Source organism: Rhizoctonia solani, chromosome 9 (assembly GCF_016906535.1).
Source record: "Rhizoctonia solani chromosome 9, complete sequence".
Taxonomy (NCBI): Eukaryota; Fungi; Basidiomycota; class Agaricomycetes; order Cantharellales; family Ceratobasidiaceae; genus Rhizoctonia; species Rhizoctonia solani.
Genome location: NC_057378.1, coordinates 1,246,835 through 1,258,588, shown reverse-complemented (window position 1 = coordinate 1,258,588; position 11,754 = coordinate 1,246,835). Strand labels below are relative to the sequence as shown.

At 47.2% G+C, this 11,754-nt stretch overlaps 2 protein-coding genes across 2 annotated transcripts; both read left to right on the top strand.

Annotated features, from left to right (window-relative positions):
* Nucleotides 1-6,913: 6,913 nt before the first annotated feature.
* On the top strand, nt 6,914-8,265 carry RhiXN_07930 (Retrotransposon gag protein; the record flags this gene model as incomplete). The annotated part of the gene is made up of 2 exons (XM_043327746.1): nt 6,914-7,277; nt 7,310-8,265. The coding sequence occupies 2 exons, from the start codon at nt 6,914-6,916 to the stop codon at nt 8,263-8,265; spliced, it is 1,320 nt and encodes a 439-aa protein (XP_043183131.1).
* Nucleotides 8,266-8,342: 77 nt separating this feature from the next.
* On the top strand, nt 8,343-11,526 carry RhiXN_07929 (Retrotransposable element Tf2 protein; the record flags this gene model as incomplete). The annotated part of the gene is made up of 2 exons (XM_043327745.1): nt 8,343-9,362; nt 9,391-11,526. 2 exons carry the CDS (start codon nt 8,343-8,345, stop codon nt 11,524-11,526), a joined length of 3,156 nt encoding a protein of 1,051 aa, XP_043183130.1.
* Between the last annotated feature and the right edge of the window lie 228 nt (nt 11,527-11,754).

Below are 11,754 nucleotides of genomic sequence, written 5' to 3'. Positions count from 1 at the left end.
CTAGCGTTGGACAATCCCTACAGCAAATCAGCAGATCTGGCGATCGTGATATGTGCGGGTTTTTTGCAAGCGGGTGTTTCAGCTGTCTAGGAGCGCTACTTGCAGAGTTCCGGCAAAACTCGTGGTATACGGGCGATCAGAGCCTGTCAGCCTTATAGCAATTTGGTACTACGTGGGACCAACGCTAGTTTGATTATTAATAGCAAAAGGCGAGTCCGTTCACGTGATTTCCCTCGTGCTAGTACTGGAGGTCCTCTCGTTGTTGATCAAAGCCTACACCAAGTCAATTTTACAATGTTGTGCACCACTGTAAGGTGGGCACACGCTAGTGGAGTTGGGCGCTTAAGGCCGTACTACCACAAGCAACACTTATGTAATCTACTGATAAGGCTAAACTAAGTCCGCTTTAAGGCGGCTTCTACTACTAACTAATGCGAGGGGGCCTTAGGCCTGGAGGTGTGGTGAGTTAAGGGGTGGGGTGAGCGTCTGAATACTACTGGGGGCCTGCTACTTAGCTGGCTGACTAATCCTCCTCAATGAATATGAGACAAGGTAAAATTGACTTGGTGTCTCCAAGCAATTTTCCTGCTGTATATATAGACAAATGCACACTATCTACATGGTCTGTGCGCGTGAGAAAAGAAGTACAAGTGACAAATGGGAAGCGTGCTGCGGGCTGCGCAGAAGCGTGGATTTCTCCTAAGCGCCCTTGGCACGGCATCTCGGCGCGGCATCTCGGCATAATAAGCGCCGAGGTCACGTGATCAGAAAACATAAGATAACGAGTTCGTAAAAAATAGTAAAAATAAGAGAAAAATGAGGCGAATCCAATGGTATATTTTGGGAGATTGTAACAGTCCTTAAGTGGACCATTTAGGACCTGCATAACATATCCTTCTGAGTTGAACCCTCCCCCCCTCCACCTCCCATTACACAATTGCAGCCGGGGAGCCATCTCCAGTTGGATAAGTGGCCCCTTATACCCATGGGAGATACACCCCCATACCATTAATGCTTCATGGCCACTTTGAAAGGTTGGGGCTAGGCATTCCGGGAGATATGCCTCTCCGGGTTTCCGGGTGACCATTGGGTGAACTGAGTGATTGCCGGTCCCCAACTGGAGCTTGTCAGTCCAAATGGCTTCATCCCAGTTCCTAAACCGGTTCACGCAAGCCCATTCTAGACGCTTTAGGACCTTTTGCTTATCTAAGAATGGCTTTTGGCGCGCAACATATTGGCGGTAGCGCCGGCTCTGGGCAATGTACTTGACTTGCACAGCAGTAAGGCCATTACCTACTCTAGTAGCAATAGATGAATATGGCTCAAAACAATGGCAAAGGAGGGTACAAATGACTAGACGGCACAATCAAGGTGAGAATTTGCGTGGGCGGCCAGATCGAGGCAAGGAGGCAAGGGTGCTGTATGTTTCCCAACGTTTAACAGTTTTGCATGCCACAGATGGGGGAACACCAGTTTTTGCAAGTATTTCAGGATATGAATTGCCCTCATTGTGTAGTGTAATTATTTGAGCTCAACGAGTCACAGGGAGCTCTCGACCGCGTTTGCGAGACATAGTAAGATGTATCGTACAAATTCTGGGCCATCATGTGCCGGCATTTCCAAACTTTTTCTCCCCGCTAGTACAGTGTGGGGATGCAACAAGAGAGAATTGACCTGGGTGTTACCATGGTTGGTTGGCCTCCTTATATATTACAGAGAGTGTCCTAATTACAAATACAAATATGCAATATCTAATCCAATGAGAACCCCACTCTGCAGTTGGCCTTACTCATGCATATGTGTCACTGATGTGTCATAGTGATGTCATCAGGTGGAGGTGGCTACATATGCTGAGTAAGCATGGATGGGGATGTGGCTTGGTGCTTAGTGTATGATATAAGTGCCAATGTCACATGGTCAAAGGAGTTGTCCCTTCTACTTTGTTTAGGATCAAGGAAGTGGGAATAAATTCCCTTGGTATAAGTGTGTCTACAAGATCAGCAGAGGAATTGTTAAGAGTTGTGTAAATACAGGAGTAAGAAAGAATTACTATATACAAAATGTATATGGGAATAACTAAAGACTAGTATTAAGAATCAGAATATATGTGCAGAATATATGCACAATATAAGCTAGGTTTATCAGGAATGAACAACTCCTAACAAATAGTCTAGCTGTCCTAGACGTCTGTAAGGACGCCAAGGAAGGGGGCGCTTGCGGCCGTATGTATCTAAGTGGGAAACCGCGTAAGGCGGTGGCAAGCTATCCTACGGCAACAACCAGCTATACTGTGGTGACCAAGGCCATAAGGGCAATGACCAGCTATGTAACTACAACAAGGAGGCCGCTTAAGGCGGTGTGTACTGAGTGACTAAGTGGGTTACTGGGCTTAAGGCCCTTGTACAGTGGTGGGATGCAACAAGAGGTAATTGACCTGGGTGTTACCATGGTCGGTTGGCCTCCTTATATATTCTACAGAGTGACTAATTACAAATACATCATATCCAATATATAATCCAATAAGAACCCCGCTCCGCAGTCGGCCTTACTCATGCATATGTGTCACTGACGTGTCATAGTGATGTCATCAGGTGGAGGTGGCTACGTATGCTGAGGTAAGCGCGGATGGGGACGTGGATCAGCGCTTAGCATATGATATAAGCGCCAAGGTCACGTGATTGAAAATGTTGTCCGTTCAAGTTTGTTTAAATTTGAGAAAATGGGAATAAATTCCCTGGTATCAATTGTGTCTACGACACTAGCAACTATGAAGTGCAGGTGGTTGGTTATGTATAGTACCTTAGACTAATGTTACTTAAGCCTAAGTGACTAGGGATATGTGTCATGACCTTCATTGGCATGACATGATTTTTTACTATTTTCTACCTTTTTTCCGAGATAGTTTCCTTTTTGGTATATATTTATGACTCATCAAGATCACGTGACATATTTGATATATGATGTGAAATTGTAAATGACTCACTGTTTTGCATTGTTGTTTTTGATGTGGCTCTTCTCATGTATTTAAACCAGGTCAAGTCGCCGCTAAACAGCAAGACTTGACCTCTTTGTCAATTCATCCTAAGCTCACTCCTACCCCTTGCCCAGGCCCCTAGTTGGCCATCAGTGCACTTTACTAAGAAACCCATAACCCAGGCCTAGTTGCCCTCTACCTTTCCACACCCCTTGGCCCTTCATCGGCCCTCTACCCTGTTTCATAGTCCATTGGTGATAGGGCCACGGACTTTAAACCCACTTGTATCATAGGTCCGAGCTTAGTTGTGACAATATGTATACTTAAGGTCTCTGGGATAGTACCTTAGGTAAGAGGATTACCTGACTAATGTACAGGATTTATAGGATTAGCCTAATAAGTATAGGACTTATCAATGCTTAAGTAAGACTTAAGACTTATAGGGTTTACCTAAAATATATCTAGGATTTAAGAGATATTATAGATAAAGCTATCTACAATATGGGGGGTATGGTGGATTGAAACACTATCACTCAATCACAACAATCCTTACAGTATTGTCCCACTATACTCAATGTTGAACTCAACAACTGTGACAGTCAAGGGGCACAGGGTTGCAGTAAGTACACTAATAGGTTACCCTGTGTCTGTTGGGACTGGCCTATGGTCTTAGTGCACCAAATAACCTCCTATGCTATTTACAGTGAGTCAATCACTAAAGTAAATGTGCAGATAAGCTGTTAAAGGCTTGTGTGTATATGTTAATATATAAGAGTAAAAGTAGGATGCATTAGAAGTGTCTTCACAGGGTCCTTTTATACCCTGAGAAGGCACACAAACAAGTATATACATGATTGATATCAAGACGGGGTACAGGAGGTACAGGTGGCTGTCAGAGCCAACAACTACCACAAGGTAAAACCTAACAAGCTGTTGTAGACACACATATACCAGGGAATTTATTCCTATTTTCTTGATTTTAAACAAAGGCAATTGGACAACATTTTCAATCACATGACATTGGCGCTTATACCATATGCTAAGTGCCAAGCCACATCCCCTTCTGCACTTATTCAGCACACATAGCCACCTCCACTTGATGACATCATTATGACATGTCAGTGACACATATGCATGAGTAAGGCCAACTGCAGAGTGGGGTTCTTATTTGATACAATATTTGATATAGTGTATTTGTAATTAGTCTACCTCTGTAATATATAAGGAGGCCAACCAACCATGGTAACACCCAGGTCAATTACCTCTTGTTGCATCCCACAACTGTACAAGGGCCTTAAGCCCAGTAACCACTTAGCTACACACTTAGTACACTGCCTTAAGCAGCTTTCTCAATGTATATACATAGCTGGTTATTGCCTGTAGGGCTTTGATCACCATAGATACTTAGTTAGTTTTTGTAGGGTAGCTTGTCACTGCCTTAAGCAGTTCTCTTACTGTACCACCCAGCCACAAGCACCTGCACCCTTAATGTCCCACAAGACATCTAGGACACAAGCTATTGCCTAATATAGGACTTATCAGCTAGTAGGGCCTAACAGAGCTCAGAGGCAATGCCAGGAAAGGGGTAGGACAAGACCTGATATAGTAAAGTGCACTATTGTCATGCCCTAGAGGCGTGACCACCTTAAAATCCGCTAAGTCAAAGAAATAGTGAATATATGCGCTATTTTCATGAAGGTTTATGGATATATATGCTATCTTAGGCGCTGAGCGCTTATTATGTAATCTCATCACATGACTAAAGGTCATGTGATCTTGTTTTCTTATCTCTGGTCATGTGACCTTATCTTTGTTGTTATGTTTGTACATGTAATTACTCTTCCCCTTCTCTGTTGAATATATAAGGAGGGTTCTGAGAGCCTTAAGCCTCAGAACTTGACTGTCAGAGCCAACAACTACCAAGAGGTAAACCTAACTAGCTATTGCCTAATATAGGACTAATCAACTAGTAGGATCTAACAATGCTCAAGGCAATTGCCAGATAAGGGATGGACAAGACCAATAACAGTAAAGTGCACTATGCTGTTTGTCATGCCCTAGAGGCGTGACCACCTTAAAATCCACTAAGTCGAAGAAATAGTGAATATATGCGCTATTTTCATGAAGATTTATGGATATATGCATCTTTATACTGTTTAGGCGCTGAGCGCTTATTATGTAATCTCATCACATGACCTTTAGTCATGTGATCTTGTTTTCTTATCTCTGGTCATGTGACCTTATCTTTGTTATGATGTTTGTACATGTAATTACTCTTCCCCTTCTCTGTGAATATATAAGGAGGGTTCTGAGAGCCTTAAGCCTCAGAACTCAACCTCTTATCCCTTCCAACACCTACTACCCTAAGACATACAATTAAGAGTATTGCCTGAGAGCATACCAGTCACTGTCAAAGGTCCTTTGCCCAGCTATCTTTATAGCATAGTGCACTCTTACTCAATTGGTCTTGTCCAACCCCTCATCTGGCAATTGCCTTAGAGCATTGTTAGATCCCACTTGCTGATAAGTCCTATATTAGGCAATAGCTTGTTGGGCTTTACCCTGTGGTAGTTGTTGGCTCTGACATTAGGTTGAGTTCTTCATCACCAACCCTTGTGGATAACTAGGGTGTTAGTACTGGCACAACCCATCAAGAACCAGTGATCCAGCATAGCCAGATAATAGTCAAAACTGGTGATTGTTGCACTAGGGGGTTATTGTTACACGGCTAGCATTGCAAACGTCCACCCAAAAGTCTGCCACAACTTCTTCTGCGTCACAGACAGTCAAAGACCCGCTTGTGCAAAACCTGCTACTGTATCACGCCCATCCAAGGCTTGTTGATCAGTTGTAAGGAGCATTCAACGCTAGGTGTCATAGACACACTCGATACCAGGGAATTTATTCCCATTTTCTCAATTTTAAACGAAGTCAAACGGACAACATTTTCAATCACGTGATCCCGGCGCTTATATCTTATACTAAGCGCCAAGCCACGTCCCCACCCGCGCTTACCTCAGCACATGTAGCCACCTCCACCTGATGACGTCACTATGACACGTCAGTGACACGTATGCATGAGTAAGACCAACTGCGGAGCGGGGTTCTTATTGGTTATGGTATTGCATATAACATATTTGTAAATAGTTCACCTCTGTAATATATAAGGAGGCCAACCAACCATGGTAACACCCAGGTTGATTACCTCTTGTTGCACTCCACACATTGTACAAGGCCTTACAGCCAGTAATACTTAGATACACGCTGTAAGCGTTGTCCTCACTGTACTTAGGTAGCTTGTCAACGCCTTATAGCGTCTAGTCACTGTAGTTAGTTAGTTTGCTGTTGTAGGTAGCCCTTTCACCGCCTTACGCGGTTATACTTAGTTCTATATGGCCATAAGCGCCCGCTGCCTTGACGCCCCTTAAGGACGTCTAGGACACTAGGTAATCAACCTTACGTTGGTTACAAACCGTTCTGCAATACCCACCACTAAGCACCAACCACCAAGAAGGTTACCTGTACTAGCACAAGCAAAATAACGTGATCGGACTCCCCTTTCAGCTGGAATAATCAAAGAGCTGTTGGTCCCACATAGTAGCAAATTGCTATAAGGCAGGCTAACCCTATTGCCCGCATACCACATGGTTGCTGCACCTTTTGCTAGCGGAACCAGACAGCAGATACACCTGCTTGCAGAGACTAGGTACTACATCACGCCTGCCCACGGCTGTGATTAGCTACACTTACTGTTCAACGCCAGGTTGTTTGACGCAGGTTCTTAGCGTATAACGCAATAAAGCGCTCATAAGTCCTGATATAGGCACTTTGGCTGTATAGCCCCATCCCCCACACTTGCCCACCATTACCTTGCGCACCCCCACTTGCTCCTCCTCGCAGGCCTCTTCCCACGCTGGCCGCTCCTATCCCACACATCCCATGGCAACCTGCTCCCAGCCGCCCTCTCAAACCCGCTCCCCTGTCAATCAAGGGGACCTGGGACCCTTCTTTCCAACAGCCCCCCCTATCGAGCTTGGGGAAGTATCCCTCGAGCGCATCACACAACTCCTCCTTGGCCTCCTTGGCCAAGTTGAACGTCTCAAACGGGAAGTTGGGGAAATCAAGGAAGCAGGGATCAAGACCCGCACCAACGTCAAAAATATATCCCAAGCCGTCGATGTTGTCAAGGATGGGCTTAGAAGCCTCCAACTCAAGGGGCCTACAACCCCCAAAGAAACCAAGCCCCCAATTGTGGAAGCAACGCCACGCCCCATACCAAAGGCCGACCCTGCTGGACCGTCTAGTAGGGTCTCCTTCTGGGCAGAACCATCCAAGGGGGCCCCCATCTTTGCCCAACCAAACCCTATCCAAGTTGCGCCCCCGCGAGTCCTGTCTCCCCTCCATCTCCGCATCTCCAATCCCCAATTGGAGCACCTGCCCCTCCACCTCCGGCTTCAATTGCCGCCTATCCTGCCCCAGTCAAAGTAGACCACCCAGACACCTATACAGGCAAGATTGGGAGCAAGGCCAAACAGTGGCTTACCCGGATGTTGGCATGGACCCGGCTAAACTCACAAATGTTCCCCACCGACCAGGAGGTACTATCCTTCCTCCTGATGAACATGAAGGATACGGCCGGGGCCTGGGCCCACCCACACCTCAATCAGCTTGGGTCACACCAAGCCATCATTCAAACGGTCAAAGGTTTCAAGCAGGAGTTCCTAGCAGCATTTGGTGACCCTGACGCCACAAGGGCCGCCAAGCGGAAGATCACCACCCTCACCCAGTCTGGCACATGCGCGGACTATATCACAAAGTTCAGAACCCTGGCAATGGAACTGGACTGGAACAACGCGGCCCTTAGAGGCCAGTTTGCCTGTGGCCTCCACTGGGAGGTCAGCCGCCAAATCGCAACCCGCAAACACCGGCCCCGCACACTCCTTGAGCTGCAGAACGCAGCACTCGTCATCAACAACACCCTCCGCAAAGAGCGCGCTAGCCACCCACCAAGGGACAATAAGTCTAGCAAACCATCCAACCCCCCAAGGGGGACAAGTACCAGTCAAGCCACATCCGGTTCAAAGAAACTCTCCAACAATCCCAACTTTGTGTCGGAAGAGGAACAAAATTGCCGCCACGCCGCTGGCGCCTGCATCAAATGCGGCAAGATGGGCCACAAGTTTGCGGAATGCTGCACAGGCTGGAAGGCTACCCCTATTGAGGACAAAGGGAAGGCCAAGGAAACCGCCAAGATTGGCAAAGACTCCAAGTACCAATCGGGAAAAGAGTAAGGGGACCTGCTGCCGCGCGCAAGGACCCCAAGGACTCTGGATTGTGTATCAAATTTTGTAATATATCTAGTAGTAAAATGTCACCCCTGTTCACTATTTTGATCACACCAGAGAAAAAAGCGGAACCACTAGAAGTCCTGATAGACTCAGGCGCTACCTCATCCTTTCTCCACCCCCGTACCGCGGAAGCACTCCGCCTCCCACTCATAGACCTCCCTTATCCCCGCACTGTAACTATGCTTGATGGGTCAAGCCCCCAGGCTGGTAAAATTTGGAAGAAGGCTAACCTAACCTTCTCCTTTGATGGCAAACGTATGACCAAGACCTTCTTGATTTGCAACACAGGGTCCCACGCTGCCATCTTAGGATTGAAATGGTTAGATGCCCACAATCCAGAGATTGATTGGAATCAACGCACCCTCTCCTTTCCCCATGCACCACCAGAACACGTAGCCATCGCTGAAGAGGAGGAAGCCAATCAAAACCCCCTTGAAGGAGTCCCTTCCAAGTACCATCAATACGCCAAGGTATTTGGAGAGGAAGAATTCAACAAACTTCCCCCGCACCGGCATTATGACATTGGGATTGAACTAACAGAAGAAGGCCCCTTGAACTCTCCACTGTACAGCATGACTGACGCCAAATCCGCCACGCTCAAAGATTGGCTCAGAGATGAACTCAAGGCAGGCAAGATCTGTCCCAGCAAATCCTCAATTAGCTCCCCCGTCATGTTTGTTCCCAAGAAGGATGGCTCCCGCCGCTTGGTAGTTGACTACCGCCGCCTAAACAACCGGACAAAGAAAAACGTTTACCCCCTTCCCCGTCCAGACGACCTCATGGCCCAGCTCCGTGGTGCCAAGGTCTTCATTAAACTAGACCTACGTTGGGGATATAACAATGTCCGGGTAAAAGAAGGCGACAAATGGAAGACTGCTTTCCGTACTAAGTACGGCCTGTACAAATCCCTAGTCATGACCTTTGGCCTAACCAACGCTCCCGCCGCCTTCCAACATTTTATGAACAAGTTATTCAAAGACCTGTTAGACGTTTGCGTCATCATTTACCTTGATGACATCCTGATCTACTCCAAGGATGATGTAACTCATACACAACACGTTCATGAAGGAGGTCCAATCGTTCCTAGGATTTGCCAATTTCCTCCGTCGATTTGTTGCCAATTTTAGCCACATGGCCAGGCCATTGCATAATCTGGTCAAGAAGGATACGCCCTGGAATTGGGGTAACAAAGAACAGGAAGCCTTCCAAGGACTAAAGGACGCCATCACCAATGCACCCGTACTCTGCCACGCCAATCCAACCAAACCCTACTTCCTTGAGACAGACGCCTCAGGAGCTGCCCTGGGATCCATACTAAGCCAACGCCAGGAAGACAGCCGGTTACACCCACTTGGTTTCTTGTCTGAGTCATTTAAAGGAGCGGAGCAGAACTATGATACACATGACAAGGAGCTGCTAGCAATCATCCGCTCGTTTGAGTACTGGCGTATCTTCCTGGAAGGAACCCTGCATCCCATCACTGTGTTCACCAACCATAGGAACTTAGAATATTGGAAAGAATCTAGAACGTTCAACCGCCGCCACGCACAATGGCACCTCCTCCTGGCCGGTTACAACTTCCAAATTGTGTACAGACCTGGGAAACAGTCAGGGAAGCCAGATGCCCTATTGCGACAATCAGACCATGCCAATATTCCACCAGAACCCCAGTCCATGTTGCCAGAACCAGTATTTGCTAACGTTGCCCTGGTGACCCCTGAGAAGGAGCTACAACGCCAAATTGAGTCCTCCCTAGATCAAGACGAATCCCTGGAGGAAATCCTACAGTTCCTACAAAACAAGTCCAAGGCACCACCCTCCATTAAACGCGCATTCAAAGATTACAAAATGGAGGCCGGCCTGCTATTTTACCAAGGACAAATTGTAGTACCAGACGTAGGGACCCTAAGGACAGACCTACTTTGGATCTTCCACAATAGCCCATTGGCGGGTCACCCAGGCAGACAAAGGACCCTAGAGTTGGTATCCAGAACTTACTACTGGCCCGGCATCCGTGCCAACACATACTGGCACGTTGACTCATGCAAAATCTGCCAACGGATCCGGAAACCTAAGTACGCGTCTATACCACCTCAGCCCCTGGAACTTCCATCACGCCCTTGGCAACACATATTGTACAACATGATAGTAGACTTACCAAAGGATGGAAGCAACAACTCTATACTGGTTATTGTGGATAGCTTCACCAAATACGTTATCTTGGTAGAATGCTCCAAAAAACTCAAGGCCCCGGAACTGGCAGATCTATTCCTACGCCACATTTGGAAACATTACGGCATGCCCAAGAAAACAGTGTTGGACCGCGGACAAGTCTTCAACAATAAGTTCCTGAAGGCCTTGTACCAACGCCTGGGAATAGACCCCCACTTCTCCTTGGCCTACCACCCTCAAAGTGATGGACAGACGGAACGCGTAAACCCCACGGTTGAACACTTCTTGAGGGCTTACTCAGGGACAAACCAGAAGGATTGGGTCAAGTGGTTACCAATGGCGGAGTTTGCCTACAACAACGCAGTACACAGTTTGACAGGCAAATCCCTGTTCAAGGCACTGTACGGTTGGGAACCCTCCTTGACCCCAAGTTACGTACCAACAGACGTCCCTGAGGCAGATAACCTGGCAACCCAGATGGAAGCACAGTGGCAGGAAATAGAGTCCGCGCTCCGGCAATCAAAGACACGCATGGTAGCCGGGGAAACAGGAGAACCACTCAAGTTTGAAATAGGGGAAGAAGCCTGGCTAGACGCCAAAAACGTGAAACTGAAAACCCTTAGTCCCAAACTAACCAAACAACAGTTGGGACCCTTCAAAATAACCAAGAAAATCTCCAATCGGGCGTACCATCTAGAGCTCCTGCCAACAATCAGAATCCACAATGTCTTCTATGTGGGACTACTGTCCAAAGTAAAAAGGGACAAAAAGCATAGCTTCGAAAACCGCCCTCAACCAGTCACCATAGATGGAGAGGAAGAATACGAGGTAGAAGGGATCACGGACGCAGAAGAGAGAGAAGGGAAATGGTTCTTCCGGGTCAAATGGAAGGGGTACGGCTTGGAGGAAAACACGTGGGAACCCCAAGAAAACCTAAAAAACGCGGGAAAAATCTTGAAAAAATATGAGGAGGACATGAAAAGAAAGGCCCTCGGCGCTGCCAAGGCCCTTAGAGGGGGGGCAGTGTCATAGACACACTTGATACCAGGGAATTTATTCCCATTTTCTCGATTTTAAACGAAGTCAAACGGACGACATTTTCAATCACGTGATCCCGGCGCTTATATCTTATACTAAGCGCCAAGCCACGTCCCCACCCGCGCTTACCTCAGCACATGTAGCCACCTCCACCTGATGACGTCACTATGACACGTCAGTGACACGTATGCATGAGTAAGACCAACTGCGGAGCGGGGTTCT